This window comes from Diospyros lotus, chromosome 14, assembly GCF_014633365.1.
Source record: "Diospyros lotus cultivar Yz01 chromosome 14, ASM1463336v1, whole genome shotgun sequence".
NCBI lineage: Eukaryota > Viridiplantae > Streptophyta > Magnoliopsida > Ericales > Ebenaceae > Diospyros > Diospyros lotus.
The window spans coordinates 32,245,445-32,266,967 of record NC_068351.1 but is presented as its reverse complement, the minus strand read 5'-3'; the positions used below and the strand labels follow the sequence as shown (position 1 = coordinate 32,266,967).

Here is a 21,523-nt window from a genome sequence, read left to right as displayed (position 1 = left end):
CGGGCACGCGTTCTCTTCCTCCATAAACGTGACCACGGGCACGCGTTTTCCATAAGAGAAAGGAAAGAAAGCCTCCATCTTCGATCCAGAATCTCTCTCTCTCTCTCTCTCTCTCTCTCTCCCCCCATCGCCGGCTGCAGATCTGTGTTTCAACCATGGTAATTTCTCTGGCCGATCATGCTTTTCTCCATATTCATGAAGTCTTGTCGTCCCTGGTTTGGTATCAGCTTCCTAATTGTCGCTTTTGCTTGATATTAATCTTACTTTCGTGTTCTGTGGTTGGTAGTTTTGATGCACAAGCCAGATGCTTCTGAGTTGTCGTTTCTAGTGCTAGATCTGTCAGATCTGTGTCGAATTCCTCTGGTTTTCGCTCGTTTTTATCATGATTTTGATGGTTGTTGGGCTCTGTAATTTTGTGTTTTTTCTGTGCACGTCGAGTTAATTTAATTGCAATTAGAGATAAGGACTGGTCAGTCGTGGTTGGGAAGAAGAACATGAAGCGCGTGAAGTCCCTAATCCCTATATTCGTGGTGTAAAACAAGCTCCTAAGCATTGCCTTGATTTTTAGGGTCTTTTTAGGAAGGCCTTTTGGCCGACTCGTTAACTTTGTCCTTTGTCCCTTTCGTCTTCTTCTTCTTCCTACATTCTGTATTGTATTTTTCTGTATAATCTAATTCTAAGCAACCTAAACACCACGGGTTCATATGGAAATTATGGATCACTCGTGTACGTGAGCATTAAGTGATTGTCGGATGTTATGGGTTGAATTTTGGGGACACAGATTCCATCAAAAACCTTCAATTCAAGGGATTCTTTGCATTCAGATAGCGCACTTGACCCCTCGCAGCATTCACAGGCTTGATTATTTAGATCCTTATTCAGTTCTAGTTTTTGTGTACACTGTTTCCTGTAGAACTAAATTTCTACAATCATTTTTTCTTTTGTAAACTGTGTTAAAAATTCTGATTTTTTTAAAATAAATAAAATCCGATTGCCTGGACAGAATGATCTTGTTATTTTCCTGCACTAGGTTTACTGTTTTCTGTATAAATTTCTAATGTTCTAAAGGCATGTTAGAACTTCTTCTGTAAAAAAGAAAAGTGATTTGTTCAAGTTTTATTGTCCAGAATCTATTTTTGTGTGCTGATTTTCTTCTCCCCAGACTCTGTTATTACAGAGATGGGATACAACAATATCATCATGTCAAGCCTTAATCCCACTACAGATCAAAAAGCCTATAGGAGAGCAATTTTAGAATTCAAATAATCATTATGAAAGGCAAAAGCTAGTGGAATAACTTTTAGTGAGGATTTTAAAATAACCTGTGCCTGTTAAAATTTTCAATGCTTTTAATATTGAAGGTGTTAATGCTTATCACAATTAGTCTAAAGCGAGTACAAAATGAGGAGGTTTGTGTAACACCCCAGCCTCTTCGGGGCGTTATATCATATGCTAGGATTTTTTTTTTTATACATGAATCAAACTAAAATTCTCAACACATTCGCATAATATCAATTCTCAAAATTAATATTAAGGAAATGAAATTCATAATTACCAGTGGAATAAGATCGAAACCTAAAAAAGCCTTAGTAACGAATCATAACATCCACGAGTTTATACACACTACTTAATCAGCATAACATTACAATAACTAAAATAAAGTAAATCAATTAAACATGATAACTTGTCCTAGCCCTGGCTTAGGACCCATTACAATCTCCATCATGCTCATGTCTCGATTACTCCTTTGCTCTTCCAACTGCTTGACTCGCCTGGAACGTTGAATATTCCAGGGACATACGTCCAACATTAGAAGATGAATCTTTTAGGTGAGGGTTAAAATGACAGTTACATGAATGCATGATGTAATAATGTGAATGAACATGTGCCCTAGTGCAACTTCCCTGGCTCACCAGCTCGGTACAGAACCTTAGGCAGAATCCCGACCTACTTTCAAGATAATCCTAACGTTGTTCCATCATTTGCCCTTAGAGAATTTACGGCTACACTATCAAGGCGACATCCCAACCTGACACGAATATCAATATGCCAATAATATCGTGCCATGGAAAAATCATAGTAATCATAATACATCGATGCGACAATACATGTATAAATATGATAAGATGCTCATATAATACATATAACTTAGCCATTTTCATGACTATCATGCTCAACATAGCCAAAATATAACATGTATAAGTTTTTGAGATAAAATCACTCACCTTGGACATAATTTTGACTTATCTCGAAATACGTGTCAACCTAAAAAATCTTGCGAATCCTCAAACTCCTTGGCCAATCACTTCCTGACCAGTAATTTCCAACTAAAATCAATAATATAATTTTTCCAGAATTTTTTCATAATTTTCCTCTAATTTTCCTATTTTCCTCTATTTTCATAGTAAAAAATTCTTCCAAAATTCAAAATAAATGCCTAATCAAGTAATTTCTTCAATGGTTCTTCATGAAAATTCCTAACCAATCTCTAGAAATTTTCTGGGAATTTTCCAAAACCTCTTACTATTTTTTTTCTAATTAAGTTTCCTTTCAAAAATTTAAAATAATTATTTTCTCATGAAATTTTCCAAATAAAAATTCATAAACGTAAACTATTCATTTTTGTATTTCTGGATATTTTTCCAGAATTTTTTTCATCTTATTTCTATTTTTACTCTATTTTCCTTTATTTTCAGCATTTAAAAAATAATAAAAATTATCTCTGGTCATCTTCTCTGGCGCCGGCACACTGGAAAATTAAACTGACTATACCAGAAGATAGCTTACAGGAGAATGTATACTCGAAAAACTTTCGGGTAAGAAATATGAGGTTTTAAAGGAAATCGGTATCAGAATAGCTCGAGAAAATGTTTGAATCGACTAGAGGGAATGCCCGGGGGCTCATATACCTAAGGAAATAGGCATATACCTATTAAGAATCTTAAGAAATGATTTTTAGCGTCGAGAGAAATTGGATCAAGAATGATTTTCAGTACAGCTAAAATACAACTATGATTCTGGCTGAAAAACTGAATTATCGTAGGAGACTTTCGAGAGGTCAACGGAACTCAAGAAAGTTCATATTTAGTATGTAGAACAACCCTTCAATGGTTTCAGGAAGAAACAAAAGGATTTACGATCAAAATGAAGATTTGAGTCTAAGTGCAATTTCTCGAATTTGCCCAAGAGAGGTCGAAATGTCATTTTTTTCAGAATTTTAGAGGAAGAAATAAAGAGTTCAAAACTTGAGGAACTCAATAGAAGTTATAGAAAGTTCAGGGGCTTCATTGAAAGGCCAAAATGTAAAAAAGTCAAAATGAAGGGGCAAAAGTGCAATTTCCAAAACTTGGAAGCTGCTATGGCAGACCAAGCCTTTGGCCACCTTTTCTATCACTGAATTCGGTAACGGAAGACCCAAGAAATTGGCAAGGGACGTCGGGGTAAGGCCCCATAATCAATCTTGGCTGACAATCGGCCTTGGTTTGGTCGAAAATGGCCGAATTTTCGGCCGAAAGCAACCATAATTTACCTTCGGTAAATTAGCTTTTGGGCAACTTTCGGTGCGTTTTGGACTAATTTAGGGCACGGGAAGGCGTTAGTGGCTTTGGGTGAAGCAAGATTCGTCGTTTTGGGGTTCGAATTTGGATATAAATAGAGGATATAATGGCTGAAGGTTTTGTAAGATTTGAGCTTCAAATTGACCTCATTTTTTAACAAATTGAGGCACCAAACCATAGGGCTTTTGTTGCCCATGAGGTGAGAATCAGTTTTGGAGATTTTGAAGAATTTTGGAGTTCATTTGAGGGGTCATCAGAGCTTCGCCAGAAAAATTGAATCTCACCTGAGCTGGACTGATTTTTGCTTGGAGGGAGGTCTTCCGGTGTTGTTTCAAGCTCAAATCTGGTTAGAGTGATCGACTCAAGGTAAGCTATCTTTTGGTATAGTCAGTTTAATTTTCCGGTGTGCCAGCGTCGGAAAAGATGACTGGAGATAATTTTTATTATTTTTTAAATGCTGAAAATAAAAGAAAATAGAGTAAAAATAGAAATAAGATGGAAAAAATTCTGGAAAAATATCCAGAAATGATCCTCACCTCATGGGCAACAAAAACCCTATGGTTTGGTGCCTCAATTTGTTAAAAAATGAGGTTGATTTGAAGCTCAAATCTTGCAATACTTTCGGCCACTATATCCTCTATTTATAGCCAAATTCGAACTCCAAAATGATGGATCTTGGTTCACCCAAAGCCACTAAGGCCTTCCTATGCCCCAGATCAATCCAAAACGCACCGAAAGTTGCCCAAAAGCTAATTTACCGAAGGTAAATTATGGTTGCTTTCGTTCGAAAATTTGGCCATTTTCGACCAAGCCAAGGCCGATTGTCAGCCAACATTGATTATGGGGCCTTGCCCCGATGTCCCTTGCCAATTTCTTGGGTCTTCCGTCACCGAATTCAGTGATGGGAAGGGTGGCCAGAGGTTTGGTCTGCCATGACAACTTCTATGTTTTGGAAATTGCACTTTTGCCCATTTATTTTGACTTTTTTACATTTTGGCCTTTCAATGAAGCCCCTAAACTTTCTATAACTTCTATTGAGTTCCTCAAGTTTTGAACTCTTTATTTCTTCCTCTAAAATTCTGAGGAAATGACATTTCGACCTCTCTCGGGCAAATTCGAGAAATTGCACTTAGGCCCAAATCTTCATTTTGATCGTAAATCCTTTTGTTTTTCCTGAAACCATTGAAGGGTTGTTCTACATACTAAATATAAACTTTCTTGAGTTCCGTTAACCTCTCGAAAGTCTCCTACGATAATTTAGTTTTTCAGCCAGAATCATAGTTGTATTTTAGCTATACCGAAAATCATTCTTGATCCAATTTCTTTCGATGCTAAAAATCATTTCTTGAGATTTTTAATAGGTATATGTCTATTTCCTTAGGTATATGAGCCCCTGGGCATTCCCTCTAGTCGATTCGGACATTTTCTCGGGCTATTCTGATACCGATTTCCTTTGAAACCTCATATTTCTTACCTGAAAGTTTTTCGGGTATTACAGTTTGCATTATGTAGTTGACAACCAACATAAATTTGATTTTCTCAGTATGAATTATAGAAAAAAATATTATTTTTCTAGGGTGTAACCCTCCTGAAGATGTGTTGTACTGCCCTAATGATGTGAAAATGGGCTAGTACTGCTACATTGATACTTGGAGGTAGTGTTGATTCATGTATCAAATCTCACCTAGTGGAGTTAAGACTTGTGATGATGAGGATGATGTCATATATAGGGGTAAACTATCATCATCATGGATTGACTCTCCCGAGGAAATTAGGCATGGACAATGAGAATTGACCTTAATCTAGGTAATAAGTGCATGTTTGAAGAGAATAGGTCACTTTTGAATCCTCAAATGGAGTACAATTCCATGGTTAATCCTTCTGGAAATCATCACAATCAAAATAATAATAAGAACAACAAGAATAATAGATTCGGTAACTAGTTTAACAATCATTTTAGGGGAAGGAACAACAAGAATAAGCTAATAAATGGGATACCAATTATTAGAACTAATCCATTGCAATGTTTGTGGATCAAGTACACCACCAACGGGAACTAGAAATATATATGTTATAGTGATCACTCTGACCATTACCATATTAGCTTGCAAGATTGAAAGGGCAAGGTATTTATTATAATTTTTGTTGAGTTTTGATTGTCACTGTGGGTGGATATTGATGACTTGCACATTTATGAAGATCCTATTGTTTATGACCTTGAAAGACCGAACATGCCAACCAATGGGTTTCAACCAATGTTCTAAAAAGTGCTAAGCGCTAGTCAGGCGCTAGGCAGGGGCCTGGCACCTAGGCGGGGCCTAGGAAAACTGCTGTTTTTTGTTTTTGTTTTTTAACTTTGTGATGTAATTTGATATTATTTTCAATTATATCAAAGTTGAAAAGCATCATGTCACAACTCAAGGGTAATTAGAAGGGCATAGTAGTTAGTAGGAGGTATTTTGTGAGTTGTTAGGAGCACATGAGTGCTATTTTCCAGATTTTATTTACTATTGAATAGCCTATAAATAGGCCCTAATATGTAGAGAAAAGCATGTTGATGAATGAAGTGAATTTTATTTCCCTAATATTGATTTTATCATTAAATGGAGGAGGGCGACTCGAATTGGTGTTGAGATTCGGCGGATTTCGAGTGATTTGAGATCAGGCGAGTGACTCAGAATTGAGGTGTGTTGAATCACAGAAGAAGTGACGAAGCAAAATCGTATCCGATTAGGCAGCCTTCAGAATCAGGGATTTGTAGCAAGGTTTGACAGAGGTTGATGCTCGGAATCGAAAGGCTATCTTCAGTTGTAAAATCAAAATCAGGAAGGCGTTGCAAGTTGAAAGAGTTCTGACTGGACATTGATTTAAAATTTCAAGCGAATTAGAGGGCGTAGCGGAAGTAGCACCAAAAACGAGAAACTGGTCGGTGATTGGGTGTGGAATCGAACAAGTTACGGAAAGAGATTCAAGAAGCAACAAACTTTGGGAAATTTTGGAGCAAATTGGACGGTGATTGGGCATGGGTTGGGGCGATTATTGAATTTGATTGACCGAAGGAAGCTAGCAATCGATTCGGAAGCCTCTTTGTCAGGTTCGAATTTGTCATTCGTTAATTTCATGTGCTTCGAGAAGTTTCCTTCAGATTCTCGAATGGTATGAATTGGAAATTGCTTGGATTTTGATCGTGTTTCTGAAGTCTGGAGTCATCGCTTAGTGAGCTGCTCCAATTTATTACCTGAGATCGGTCGGATTAATTGAATTGAGAGACAAAGACACTGATTCCAACTGGAAGGGAAGTCACTATTGGCTGTTGCGATCAACTTTTGGTTACTGCTTACTTGATCTGAAGGTGATTTGATTCTGTCAGGTTAAGTAACAGACTAGTACGTGTGACGCGTGATGTGTTGTTGTTTGTGATCAGAAGGCAGCAAGGCCATGCAACGTGGGATCCAGAAAGAGAAATCCAGCTTTAGGTGCATGCTGTGGTTGCCGCATTGATTTGTCCTAACACCAAACGGTTAGGCAAATTTGATTGGGCAACCTGGAGATCAACCATGGCTGAATTGAGGTTGAGGCAAGTAGGAAGCTACGGTTGGAAGTGGTAAGAAGGGAATCGATATTTTCCAGAAGCAGCTTGTAGTCTTTGGAAGCTATTACAGAGGTGGGCGATTGCTGATCTACAGCGATTCTGATTTGATTTTGAAGGAGACTTAGGGAGCCGAGTGATTGTCACGTCTGCATTTCGGATCAGGCGATTATTGGAGGCTGTTCAACAACAACTGAACTTTGGAGGTTGCTCCTGCATCGGGGATTAAGGATTGTTGAATTTTAATACAATGAGGAGTTACCGAAGGGATGTTTAGAGGCTGATCCTTAAAGGTTGTTACAGGGTGCAATTTCAAGGAATTGGACCGAGGAGATGGTCGAAGGACTAATCGCTGCAGCAAAGGAAATTAAGGACCTCCGTAAGCAACTGGACCATTTTTTGATCTTGTGTTCACATAAGTTGCAGACTGCTAATCGGACTTTATTGACCTCAATTCTAAGTGCCGATTTGCCCACTCTTGCTCCATTGGCTATTCCAGTGTTTGACAAGGACAGACCAAAATGGTGGATCCGACAATGTGAACGGGTGTTCTACTAACACCGAGTAGCTGAAAAGGAGAAGGTAAAAATGGCTGCAGCTAATCTGAGTGGAATTCCATATGTTTGGTTCTAGAATTGGAGCTGGGGAAGGGTGGAATTGAGCTAGCCGCAGTTTATAATTGACTTGTGTAATCGGTTTGAAGAAAGGACCAAAATTTATATTATCAATGGAGCTTCTAAGGCTGTTAATTTGGAGATGCATGAAGCTGATGAGGAAGAAAAGGAAGTGGAAGAAGGGATTGAAGAATTGGGGATGGCAGTCCGATGATTGGCAGCATCTCAAGCACTCCTACCGATATTGAGAATCCAGATGCTAAAACCCTCAATATGACACCGTGGGAGGAGGTAACTGTTGAGGATGAAGCCGAGATGTTCGCTAGCAATCTGGGAGCCAAAGATCTTGGAATGGAAACGACCACAATAGCCTTAGATTGTGGAGATCTTAAATCTATTTCTCTCGAAAGAATAGGAATGGAAGGAGTTGCTGAATTACCCACTATGGATCAGGTAACTCCAATTGAGAAATCAGTCAATTGGAGGGAAATTTGTGCCTTAATTGAAGTGGATAACCAATGGAGGGAAGTTCAAGATTGGTTAGAGGTTAAGGGAGGATGCTTGCATGAAATTGATTACACTAAAACCTTCCAGTAGTATGTTTTTGATCTGGAGCAATGGAGAACGCAGAAGGATAAAGCGAAGCAAGATGAAAGGAAGAAAGGGAAGGAATTCTTTGTTAAAGGGACCGAGACCCTTGTTGTTTTGCTTACTCATGTTTCCATTAGTGTGGCAAGAAGACATAATGTTGTTGCTGCTGAGGAGAAAGAAAAAAGAAATCAAAAGAGAAGGAAAAAATAAGATAAGAAGAAGGAAAAGCGAAGAAGAAACCAATGGGTGAAAATGGGCACTGGATGAAGAAACAATGGCTTGGTTGTAATAAGTTTCTTGGGGACAAGAAACCTTTCAAAGGGAGGGGAATGTCACAACTCAAGGGTAGTTAGAAGGGCATTATTGTAATAAGGTTGTAGTAGTTAGTAGGAGGTATTTTGTGAGTTGTTAGGAGCACATGGGTGCTATTTTTCAGATTTCATTTACTATTGAATAGCCTATAAATAGGCCCTAATATGTAGAGAAAGGCATGTTGATGAATGAAGTGGATTTTATCTCCTTAATTCTCTCTCTCGTTTCCTCTCTAACCTCTCCCCCTCTCTCTTTGATTTCTCTCTTCCTCCTTTAATTCTATCATCCAGTTTCTTCCCCAAATTCCAATCATAACCTTAGGTAACCCTAGGAATGTGACACATCAATAATGCAACATAAACCAATAATACAATAATAATGGAATGACAAGTGAAATATAGAATTAAGCATGAGAAAACAAATTGTTGTAGATCAGTTCTAGGTTCAATAAGACAAAAACAACAATAATGCAACATAAACCATACTTGAAGAATCTAAGTATCTAATTGTTGTAGATCAGCTTGCTGCATGCTACTTGTTGGCTGGCTTTGTTGCTTGCTTGTAAGTTACAAATATTAAAATTTTTAAAACATTAATAAATATTTAAATAAGTGAATAACAAATAATCAAATATTATTTAGCTAAAGAAGGACAAAGTAGGTGCATAAGATACCTCATCATCACAAAGATTAATCTCTCATTGTGGGGCCGATCACATGAATTCTAGATCTTCAATCATCTCTATCTATGGCCATATCTTTTGTAACATAGGGGGAGTATATATATATATATATATATATATGAAATTAGATGTTGCTGAAGGAACCATGGTCAGTCATATATCTCTTGGAAGAATGGGGTCATCAGATGTAACCTGATATGTCTTGTTAGAGCGTTTGGGAAAAGGGTGAACTAATAGTAGGATATCTGACCATTTTGGCAGGATTAATTGAGAGGCAGTAGTGTACTGGTAGATTTGGAACCCACCCTTGGATAATGATCATTATTTCCTATGGACTGTTGCCATACTTTTATGAATTTCAAGTCATTGCCTTTTTCTCTCTTTTAAATTTGGTTTTCTTTTGTTTGTACATATCCAGACTACCTCAAGGCGGCTTGCAGATCGGAAGGTGGAGAGATTTGAGAAGAACATCAAGAAGAGAGGCGCGGTGCCTGAAACAACAACAAAGAAAGCAAGTTCTTATCCAGTGGGTCCTGTTGTGCTTGGTTTCTTCGTATTTGTTGTCATTGGATCCTGTGAGTTCTTTGTTAACGAATTGCACTCTAGTTTCTTTAATTTAACTTCCTACCTTTCCTTTTTTTTTTTTTCCGGCTAAATTCAATTTCCTACTTCTCTGTGTAGTAAAAACTAGCATTAAGCTAACAAAGCACTAACAGTGTGTTGGGAGAAGTGGAGGAAATGGAAATGAATGGAAAACTTGCTTTTGTGTTTTGACAACATTGGCCTTGATAGTTTTTTAAAGTTCAAACTTGCCTTTGACTTAATCACACTATCTATTCATTAAAAGGTATAATGGTCATTTGCTGTTTAATACTCTTCCATTCCATCCATTTCCATTGCTATCCCAAACAAGGAAATTTTTTCCATTACTTTCCATCCCTGCTCTCCCAAATGAGGAGAAAATATTTTTCATTCCATTCCACTCACTTGCCTTCCATTACTAAATATCTCTCCCGAACAAAGCCTGAGGATGTGGCAGCCAGTGTTGATGGAATCTAAACATAATGATATCCTCGTACACCTGCTAACTTGTACTATATGTGGAACTGGTGAAATTCTCACAGAAAGGATCCTCCTTCCTGGACACCCAAGTACCGTAATCTGAAACTTTCAACACAGAATTTCTCACCCTCTTCTCACAATTGGTGATTCCTTTTCCCAAATGCACCACATGACATGTGAAGGACCTTATAAAGATGATTGCCCTCATCTTTCTTTAATGTCAGCCTCTAGACCTTCAACCCTCTTGCGTCCTGTTCACAGCAAGAATTTTCAAATGACAAATAAATTGGCCTCTTTTATATTCATTTTGTGGCTGAGAGAGGGGACTCCCCCCTTTTTCCCTCCTCTTGTACTGTTCCTTGGTAGTCTTCTTTTGCCCTTTGAGATTTACATATTTCCTGTCTTTTTCTTTGTTTTTGCATCCTTTATCATCTTTGGCAGACAATTTTTTTATTTTAACTTTGTAAACGCAATACAGCATTCTTATGTGTGTTGAGATATGTAGAGAACTGAGTGAGGCTAGAAATATTTCAGTACCCGATGGTTGTTTGGCCAACGGGGATTGCTAGGATAGTTAAACTGGATTAGGTATAAGCCCCTCACGCATGGCATTGCAAGTTTTTATTAGCCGGTATAAATATAACAGAGCTTTGAGCCTTTCTTGTTCCACATGATTTGTTGTTTGTTTACTAAGCGCGGGTTTATTCTCTTTTGTGTTTACCAGCTCTGTTTCAGATAATCCGGACGGCAACTAGTGGAGGCATGGCTTGAATAAGGAGTTTACTCTTTGAGAGCTTTGTTCAATCTCTTGTTTTGTGTGGAATCAACTCTTTTGTCTTGTGTAGCAAGAGATCATGTAATGCTATGCAGTATGCACATTGTTTCTTTTTTACAGAAGCAAGATGACTTAACTTCCTGCTGATCTACTTGGAACTTAGCAATTGTTTTATTTTTTTTATTCGGGCCTCCAAAATGGTTGCGGGTACAGGTCGTTAAAAAAGTTTAGAATTTATGTATCCAACATTACTTAATAAGTGTTGTGATTGTTGTAATTGGACCTACCAAAGTCGACTACTCTTCCTTCTACTCTTTCTTATGTTCACGAAAATGATGTCTGACCCCTAAGTAATTGGCAGGTCAGGGTTTAGGGTCAAGGTCGGGTGGAAGAAGAAAGAAATTAAAAAAGGGGGGTCAATTTTTTATTTTTTATGCAAGAGCTTTTTGTTAATATCAGTGAGTTAATGAACATATTTAATCACCAAATAAAACAAACAAAATTTACATCAAATGTCATTTTCAGTTTTTATTTTTATAATTTTATAAAAGATAAACTTATCAACAATCTTTCCAAACGGCACTAAGATATTCAAAGGTGAAGATACTTCTGTGAAGTGACTAATATTGGAGCTTGTTAAACTACATATCATTAAAATATATACCCATTCTAGATCAGGTAAAATAAAGTTACTCACTCACTCGAATATGCATATGCGAACATCTTTTATTATTATCATTATTAGTGCTTGTTTGAATTTTTCTTTCCTTCTACAAATCCTATTCCGAACATAACTTTAATGGGCTTCTTCTTGCTAGGGATAAATAAGAAAAATAATAAAATTGGGAGAAATCAAATCAATCCCCAGTTGGTTAGTTTGGTTGGTTGGTTAGTTTAGACTGAGAACAAGAAGAAACAGTGCCAAATTGCACACAAGTTCCTCAAATGAACTTAAAACAAGAGAGGAGGTGAGATGAGCTGCACATAAATGGTGATAGAGAAGCTTCGCAGAAGCGATTCTGTAACTGCACATGATGAAGATTTAAGAGCTTTGTTTCTAACAGTGCACAGTCGTTGCTTGATTCTGACATAAATTATATAATTAGCAGCCAAGCCAAGTATTTATAATTGGCAAATAACAAAATTCCAATAGCATGAACAAAGCCAAGGAGCCCTCCATCTTTCAGATCATAGGATTCAAATCTCCGCAAATTAACTGCAAGTGAAGAGAAGACGCGCGACGTCTTAATGATACATCTTTCATATTTAAGTCCGTAACAGGAATTAAGTAATACAACAATTGCATATTAAACCTTTATTTCAATTGTAAAAATAAGCACAACCACCATTATGAATTGCATCTCAGAAGAGTTGATAGCTTTTAATGAAGCTTATGAGCAACTTAGGAAGAAACAGCTGGGAGATCAAACAAAACCAGAGTTCTATTTCATAAGCTATGGCAGATCTCGGGCAATGATGAAGTTTTAAGAACGTGCTTTTCTTTTGGTTAAGTTTTAAGAGCACTTTTCTGCTTCTCTAGCTCTCCTTTTCATGTGCCTCTAATTAGTAGTCCGTTTCACAAGGAAGATAATACCTACAGATACACATTCCGTTTCATGCAAGTAAAAATGTATTCTCATTTAGCGTTAGAAGCAAGAACACCTTGTATGTCATATCTTCTCACCAAACCAAAGACCTAAAACCCGATGGCAGAAGAATCTCATTGAATTTCTCTACACCACCACCACTTGGACTTGACTTTAATTAGCTGGGGTCAAATTGAAGGCTCTAAGACCAAACTGAAACAAACCTTTAGCACCAAATATTCATCGAGAACCATACCCGTTTGAACAGCAGTTTAAGGATCTGAACTTGAGATTATACATGATTCATTTTTATATTCACTTTGGTAAGGATGAGAGATCCTTCTATAGCACAATTGAAGTCGACTGCCTATAATTATCAAATACACCTCAACTGAACATCAGGTGACATTGCTGTTGTGCTATGACAGACTTATATACAATGCAGAAAATTTCATAATATTAGAAATCAAACTAAATAAGTTTGATTATCTAACTTCTTTGTTTTGACAAATCTGACAAAGAAATTGATTCTATCAAATATTTGGTTTGGCTGAAAAAGAAATTGACTCTACCAAAAACAGCAAAACAAGAATGCTACTCATTCTCATGGGTTGGGGGGGGGGGGGGGGGGGGGGGGCAGGGGAATGGCAATAATTAGAACACTGTACTAGCTTCAAAACTACCACATTGTCTCAGGACTCCTGTCAGTCCACTAACCAAAGAACCTTCAACAATATGTATTATACACTCCCCAGGCATACAATCTCGTGAGGGGCAATTGAGCCAGGAAGGATGCCTAATTGGTCTACTACTTAAGTTTATTGAATTATGAAAAGGGACATCTCCATCTGCATAGCACCACTAGTCTAGTGCTTTATCTTAATGGATTTTCTCTTCTTTTATCTTCCATGTCCCTTACCTCTATCATTTCAAGTTTCCTGGCTGAAAACCATCTCTTAATTTTGTAAACAATTACATAAACATTCTTATCTTAATTACATTTTGCTAATATGTTAAAGTCTTACTTGACCATCAGTCTACACCATAAAGCATGATTGGTGTTACAACTATCACATAAAATTATTCCTTTTAATCTCATAGGTTGTTTTCAATCTGAGAAACCTAAAGCAGTCCACCACTTAATTCATCATGCCTTATTTTGAGCCTCACTAGCACCAGTCCCCATCCTTTCAACTGCTAAAATCTAGGTAACGAAATTATCCTCTTTGGTACTTTTGGTCTTCAATAATTTTGTTTCCATTAAGGTCACAATCCATATTACATTGTAATAGTGATAATTATCTTTTAACCTCTTGATTCTAAAGTTACTCCTTAAAAATTTCTCGTTTGGCATCTATACATTCGTTTTTTTCATCCATAATAGCATAATCTATGGCACCTTTCTCATGTACAATTATGATCAATAAATCCATTATTTATGTGAAAATATAATGGCTAAGAGATCTAAACAAAGTTCTTACCGATTCACATTATTTTACTCCTTTACTGATCTTCAGACCAACTATCTAAATATTATACAAACGGGTGGAGAATATTTATGACCACAAGAAAAATAAATGAAACAATTTTCTCAAGCTCGCAAGCAAAGACTGCTCGAGTTCAAAAATAGAATCAACAAACTTTAAAGTAGATTGATGCCACACAGGGCAACTAAATAGTGACTGAAGCCAATTTTAAGATAGGGCAACTTAAAAGAACAGAATGGTGCGTAAAATCCCAAATTAAGTGATTCATAGCCAAGGAGGAGGGCATATTTTCATATTGTCAGCCCTGATGCAGTTGGGATGCGCATTAAATTTCAGAAACCAAGAGCTAAACCAAAACCAACCATCAATCAACATTTTACTAATGAATTGAGATGTGCAACATCAGGAGTGGCAATATGAAAATTACCTGAAGAGAATTTAGAAGCTTGACACAGCCAAACATGAACACAAACTACATCCTTTAAGCAAAAACCATTTGAAGACTACATCGATGATTAAAATCTTTCCACGACCACAGAATGCCAGTCCAATACCAGAAATAGAACACCAAACATTATGAATAGAATAAGCCATCTAAGCATAGGAAAAAATAAATGCAAGAAATGAAAAGAAAGAATCAGGAACCTTAATTCTAAGATCCTCAGATCTGCGAAAAATTTAAGAAACAAAAGCATACCCTTGCCCGTCGAGATTGGCCTGCCCGCCGCTCCCACCACTAGCGTAGGACCCGTCGTCGGCCGCCTGCCACACCGACTGCCAAGCCTGGGATGGCGGCGGCTGCACGTACACCGCCGGATCCACCGCCGGCCGGCCAATCATCACCCCCGGCGCCGGCGCAGGCTGCCCCATGGGTGGGTAGTAGTATGGCAGCCCGCTGGCCGTCGCGCCAACCAACCCTAGCCCCCCCTCGTCCTTGATCTCGTCCCTGGGCACAATGTCCACCAAGAAATCGAAGATATCGGTCCTGGTGATGGCGGCGGCGATGTCGTTCTTCTGGAGCGTCCGGCGCTTGTTCTCCTCGGCGTGGATCCAGGACCGGATGGTGAGCTCCAAGATGAAGAGCTCACAGGCCTTGGCGAAGAGGATCGGCGCCTCGGCGGAGATCATGCGCACGTCCTCGTCGGCCTTCATGATCTTCTTGATCCGAGCGAGGGGGAGCTGGTGGTTCTTGAAGTCGTTCACTTGCTCGATCTCTTGGCGCTGGTAGTTCCAGAACATCTGGAGCTGCTGCTGCTGCTGCTGGAGAAGGTGATGGTAGGGCTGCTGCTGCAGCGGCTGGGGGAAGGCCGGGGCCGGCTGCGCCGCCGTGGGCGGTGGCTGTTGGTTGTTCTCCATTTTCCGACGCGAAATCGGAGGTATCTTCTCGGACAAAGGCTCTGAAATAGAGAGTGAGAGAGAGAGAGAGAGTTATTATAGTTGGTTTCGGAGCTCTAGGCTGGGCGTCTCTGTCAGGCGTGGGGTGGGGCCTCCGTAAAGTATTGGTGGGCTGTGTTTGGGTGCGGATAGGATAAGGTACACTTGTGGCGAAAGATTCTTCTGTGATAGCCCTTTTTCTTTTTTATTTACTTTCTCAATAATATCTCACTTCCAAACACTGTGCACTTGCCAGTCACTTATTATTACATTTTTAAATTAGAGATTATTTTTATTATTTTATTTAAAAAATCTCAAATAAATTATTTTTTTTAAATTTAATATCACATTAACCATTATAATTAATGTCATTTTAATATCATCTAATACCATTTTAATTTTATTTAATAATATCAACTTTATTCTTAATCAAAATAATCTTAACCAGCTCCCTAGGACATGCCACAAGTGATAAACCTCTCAAATTGCCTTGGGAGTGGCAGGGTTCAACTCCTGGTAGAGGTAGAAATGTCTCATTTGGTAGAGATTGACCACATGTCCACTTAAAAATATATAACCTTGCAACCACATCTGATTTATTCGAAAGTCGAATTAAGAAGGGAAAGTTGATCTCTTTCAAGACTAGACAAGCAAAACTCGGACACCTAGATCAACAAAAAAAAAAAAAACCTCAGCCAGTTATAACTCATTTTAAACTCGGAAGTTGTTAAGGTGCTTAGCTTGTTTAGGGCATGAATAAATATATTTGTGGCATGTTTATAAAGTTGTTTCAAAATATTTTTTTTAATCATTGATAAATCTTTTATTATACTATTTATATTATTCAAAATTTTAATATATACTAAAATGCACTAATTTATACATCAAACTAAGCTAGTTTAATGTTAGTGATTTGAATTTTAAACAAATGTTATTTTTAAATAGAGATGGAAAAAAAATTGTGTCTAGTCGACCTATTGGTTGCAGGCTGTTCTATATTAGGATGAAAAGATTCAACCTAGCATCATCCATAAGAGTGTTGTACAAAATATTAATGTAAAATATCATTGTAAATGTCAAATTTAAGTGCTCAAATAATATTTGTGAATTACAAATGAATACATTCAAAGTTGAAAAGTATTACTATTGGAATACAATAATTGAAACTTATTTGTTTTGAGAAAACTTAAGAGAAAGTCAAAAGGGCCAAGTGGAAGAACAAGGTTTGTTCGAAAGGGGTTACCTAAGCAGAAGGGTGGTTTCGGAAAGAAAAGGGTTATCGAATGTGAGAAATAACGAAAGGGTTTAGGAGATGTGCAAAAGGGTCTTTTGAAGGGGTCTTCTAATCTACAAGATAGGAGATAGTCAGAAGCATGCGGGGATCTCTCTTTTGTGGGCTCTTTGATGCCTAAGTCAAACATGATCTTGGTGCTAAAAGGATGCATATGTTATGCGGATGTAGCATGCAAATGATGTTTCTCGAAAAGCTAAAGGTTTTTGAAAAGGTACATGCCAAAGAATAGGAGAAAGGTCTTCAGATTTAGTCAAAAGATCTGAAAGATGAGGGGGTATTTATACCATTCGAAGAACTGGGACACATGGTAGACTAGGACACTTGGCACACATGCATGAGGGCATGTGGCACGATCTATTGGGTGAGGATGCTTGGTTGTGGCTGGGTTAAGCTTTAGGAAGATTTTGGTGGGCTAAGCATTTGGGGAAGCTAGCCCTCGAAAGGTCTTTAAAAGACTGCCTACGCTTTTGATGAAGTTGGTCTCTGAAGGGTCTTTAGGAGGCTACCTAGGTCTTCGGAAAAGTTTCCAAGAGAGTTCCCCTAGAGAAGTTAGTTTAGCCTTAGGAGGATGCCTAAAAGTTAACTATCTTAACAAGATTTGAACTAATGGTTTCTAAATAATAATTAATTTTTAAAATAATTTTATTACTACACTAAAATTTATTTCATTTAAAATTTTATCATAAAAATAAAATTTAAATAGTTATTATCAACTGACACTTAATAAACTTCTACTTATTTTTTTTTTTAATTTTTTTAACACGTGGGTGGCAATGGCCGCCGTCTAGTCTATGTAATTCTTACCCAAATAAAAATACATATTTTTTCTTAGAAATATGTTCTTAGTGAGTGTTTGGCTTAACTTAAATTATAAAAACTTTAAATTTTATAAGTTCTATAAAGAGTTTACACAAGTAATAAAAACTTATTTTGTAGGGTATTTTGGTCTTTTAATTGGCCAATAAGAACCATTCTTATAAACTTTCCAAAAAAAAAAGTTACGAAATCCCAACTTTGAAAAAAAGCTATTAGAAGTGTTTATATGCCAAGAAACTCATTAATTCTTCCAATTTTGTCAAATAAATACAAAAAAATATTAAACTATTCAATAATTTATAAACCCACTACCCTCTTTAAATGAAAAAGTTAATTAAAGTCAAAGACTCTTTAACTTCATTGTATTATTGAAGCATCTTTCACTTAGACAAGGAATATGGTGCTGTGGACCATCACCAACACACAATTATTTGCCAAAAGGTTTTATTCCCTTTCTCTTTAAGAATTACAATCCAAACTATTCATTCATCTTTCCATTTTTATGCCTCTTCTAGTGTTTCTAATATGGATTCTGGAATTTCACAAGTGGGGGTGCATTCAAACTTGACCAATCTTTTAAAAATCTTTTCTAATTCTAATTCTCGTAAGCTCTATCATACTTAAAATTTTTTTTACCAAGTGTCGTTAATCTCCTTTTATCATTTTTTTCACTATCATTTGTTTTATTTTGTACACCCTTTTCGTAAAAAAAATACGTATTGGTTTCTTCTTATATGATTAAATCTAGTTCTCATCAATAGCAAAAGAAAAGGAATTATATTATACTAGAATTTTTTTTATTTTATTTACTTAGGATGTTCGAGCTTCACTTGACTAATAATTCTCAGGGACGGGTGATCTTCTCCCCTAATATACCCCTCGGGTAAATCTGGATATGGACACAGTCAATACATATTCCTTAAAATTGGACATTCAGTACAGTTCATACGGTATTTGTCTTCTAATGTTACTGTTGTCTTTTAACTAAATACTACTTTTTAAATTGTTACACTAATTTAAATCTAGACACTTCGTATAAAATTATAAGTAGTTTACCATTCTACCATGTCTGTGAGGCTACATTACAGTAGAACTTTGCTCAGATATTCTAGTGTTGAAGGCAAAGTACAGGCCACTATGATTTACCTTTTATTGATGGTGGCGGTGGGACGATGGGGCCACCAATCTTGACTCGAATCTTGAAGAGATGGTCGCTGGAAGGCTAGAAGCCCTTATTGCAATTGGGGATGTCTTTTCCAACAAAAATAAAGAGAGCTAAAAGTTTGAGATCAACCCAAGTTTAGGATTGAACATGATGGTAGATAAAAGAGAGATGAGGGCTTGAGAAATTAGTGGTGTAAATTGAAAGTCCCATAGTTATTGGATGTGACAGTGACTTCCACGTTCAAACAACACTTAGACCTTATTTAGAAGTTTCCGAACTTAAGTCCAGTTGCTATCTTTGTTCATAGTTAATTGGGGGTGACAGTGACCTCCACATTCAAACAAGACTTAGGGTGTAGTTGATTATAAGCATAGAACTTAGATGTAAAGAAAATAAGTTCTAGACAATTCAATTATTTAGAAATGATTTGTATAAAAATTATCAATTAAGAGTGTTTGATTGAATTAATTTTTTATCTAAAATTTGTTATACTTTTTTACCTTTCGGTGTTTGATTGTCACTATTTTTCATAGAATTAGTCATTTATTTCAAAATAAATAATGTGGCTGGAAAATGAATAAAAAGACCCAAAATAAATTTAACAGAAAAAAGCTGAATCAAAACTCACATAAATAAATAATGTGGCTGAAAAATTAAAATATAGGATAAAGTAAAGTTAAAAATTCCAAAACAAAGCATCCGCCAGGAGAGCTTCGAAGAGGGCCAAAAACCAGGAACGCTTAGTTTGGCTATGCGATTTGACCGCTTATAAGCTATTCATTTAGCTTATAAGTTGTCAAACGTTTTGCAACATGTTTGGTAAACTCAAATAGCTTAAAAGTTGTATACCTTAAATGCTATAACAATAGCTTCTTGAGAAACTACTCCCCCTCAGCTTTTGCAAAAAGTTACTAAAATAAAAGTTGATTTGACCATAAGAATTACCTATTTAGCTGCAACCAAAATATCAATTTCAAACCCATATCCTTCTTCTTCAACCCTATGCAACCATGGTCATCACTGTTGCTCGTTGTTCGTCGCCATCCGTCTCTCCGTCGCCCTAGCCATTGCCCCCATCATCGCTTCCATCTCTTCCGTCACTGTCAGTTGCTGTCTTCAGCTCCACCATTGCTGGTAGCCGCCGCCTCAAACCCATCCTCGTCACCATTGGACTCCGCCTCCACCCTCAATTGTCGTCGCCCGCAGCCTCAATCGCCTCCATCGTCAGCTCCATCCTTGGCGGCTACCCCGATCGTTGCCAACTCTGATCGCTGCTTGCTCTCGCGTGTATACATATATATATATATTGTATATATAGTGATATTAATCTAATGATAATATATTATAAAGAAAAAAATAAAAAGTGTATATATAGTGTATTAATATTTTTTTTGATAATTATGTATAATTTATTAACATTTAATGATAAAATTTTACATCATTCAACATGTCTAGTTTTTTCTTTTTATCAAGTTATAATAGCTTATCAGCTATTTCAAATTAAACACATAATTATTAATTAATAGGTTAAAAGTACATTTGTCCAAACATATTATCAGCTTAAACGCTACTCAACTTAAACGCTATAACCAACTTAAACACTACACAACTTAAAAGTTATAAAAAAAAAAAAAACGCATAGCAAAACTAGCCTGAAATAAGGGGACAAAAGTTGAAGAGGAAAATGAACGGTGGTTTGGACGAAGATGAAGATGAACAACGGTCGGCAAAAATGGCGACAAACAAGAAAGGGAAGGGCTAGCAACGAACACGACGGATGAAGAAAAATCCGATAAGAGGACGGAGATGTGGGTGAAGACTAAGATTGATCGCCGGATCTACTAAAATCAAACAAAAAACATGGCTGAAAACGTTGCCGTGGACGAAGAAGAAGATTGCAGTAGTTTGGAAAGGGATCTCAGAGGTCGACTGGAAACCTTGTAGTGCGCGCGGTGGGCTGCTTCTCAATTTTCAATTGTTTGGAAAATTTATTCTAACCCCTCCACTCCCATGAGAAAATTTTTTCCAACAAAAGTGGGAAATAGGCATCACATGATCAAAACTAGGAAAATAATTTACCTAGAAAATTTAGCCAATTAAACATCTCAAAAACTAAATTTTGGGTGAAAAATGACAATTTTCCATGAAAAAGACGTGCAATCAAACGCACCCTTAGACCTTATTTAGAAGTTCCCAACTCAAGACCACTTGCTATCTTTAATTGGAGGAGATTATGGATAATGTTATTCAAATAATTAAAACGGGATAGTTAAAATGGATAAGTGCATTTAACATTTATGTGATCATATATAAGAATAAGATTATTTTGAAATTAAAAGAGAAGTTTTATCATATGGTTATGAGACTATCCCTATGGTAAATGGCTCAGGATATTGGGTAAGTACTAACATATGAAAAATATAGGTGTCATTGAACTGAAATGAGAATGTTACAGTGGATAGGCTATACAAGAAAAACACAAAATAAGAAACAAGATTATACAAATAAGGTTAATTAGAGTGGTACCTTCACAATTAAAATGGTTTTGATATGTAAAAAGAAAAACGATAGAAGTACCTGCAAGTCAAATATTGGATGAAATGAAGAAAATTTGTATCA

At 36.9% G+C, this 21,523-nt stretch overlaps 2 protein-coding genes across 3 annotated transcripts; one reads left to right on the top strand and one right to left on the bottom strand.

The window, feature by feature from the left end:
- LOC127790575 (uncharacterized) lies at positions 1-11,333 on the top strand. The gene is made up of 3 exons (XM_052320147.1): positions 1-158; positions 9,764-9,920; positions 11,132-11,333. Exons 1-3 carry the CDS (start codon positions 156-158, stop codon positions 11,176-11,178), a joined length of 207 nt encoding a protein of 68 aa, XP_052176107.1. The 5' UTR covers positions 1-155; the 3' UTR covers positions 11,179-11,333.
- An 841-nt stretch (positions 11,334-12,174) lies between these two features.
- Positions 12,175-15,676, bottom strand: LOC127791070 (nuclear transcription factor Y subunit C-1). Of its 2 annotated transcripts, XM_052320816.1 has the most exons (3): positions 14,953-15,676; positions 14,683-14,777; positions 12,175-12,398 (listed from the first exon to the last, which is right to left on the bottom strand). In XM_052320816.1, the coding sequence occupies exons 1-2, from the start codon at positions 15,609-15,611 to the stop codon at positions 14,771-14,773; spliced, it is 666 nt and encodes a 221-aa protein (XP_052176776.1). In that variant the 5' UTR covers positions 15,612-15,676; the 3' UTR covers positions 12,175-12,398; positions 14,683-14,770. The 2 variants fall into 2 exon arrangements, with proteins under 2 accessions (XP_052176776.1, XP_052176777.1); XM_052320817.1 differs by lacking the exon at positions 14,683-14,777.
- Between the last annotated feature and the right edge of the window lie 5,847 nt (positions 15,677-21,523).

Bases quoted from the DNA above. Each gene is read 5' to 3' on its own strand.
- LOC127791070 (XM_052320816.1), bottom strand. From the start codon at position 15,611: ATGGAGAACAACCAACAGCCACCGCCCACGGCGGCGCAGCCGGCCCCG.
- LOC127790575 (XM_052320147.1), top strand. The intron at 9,921-11,131 runs GTGAGTTCTTTG...TGTGTTTACCAG, and splicing joins ATTTGTTGTCATTGGATCCT to CTCTGTTTCAGATAATCCGG.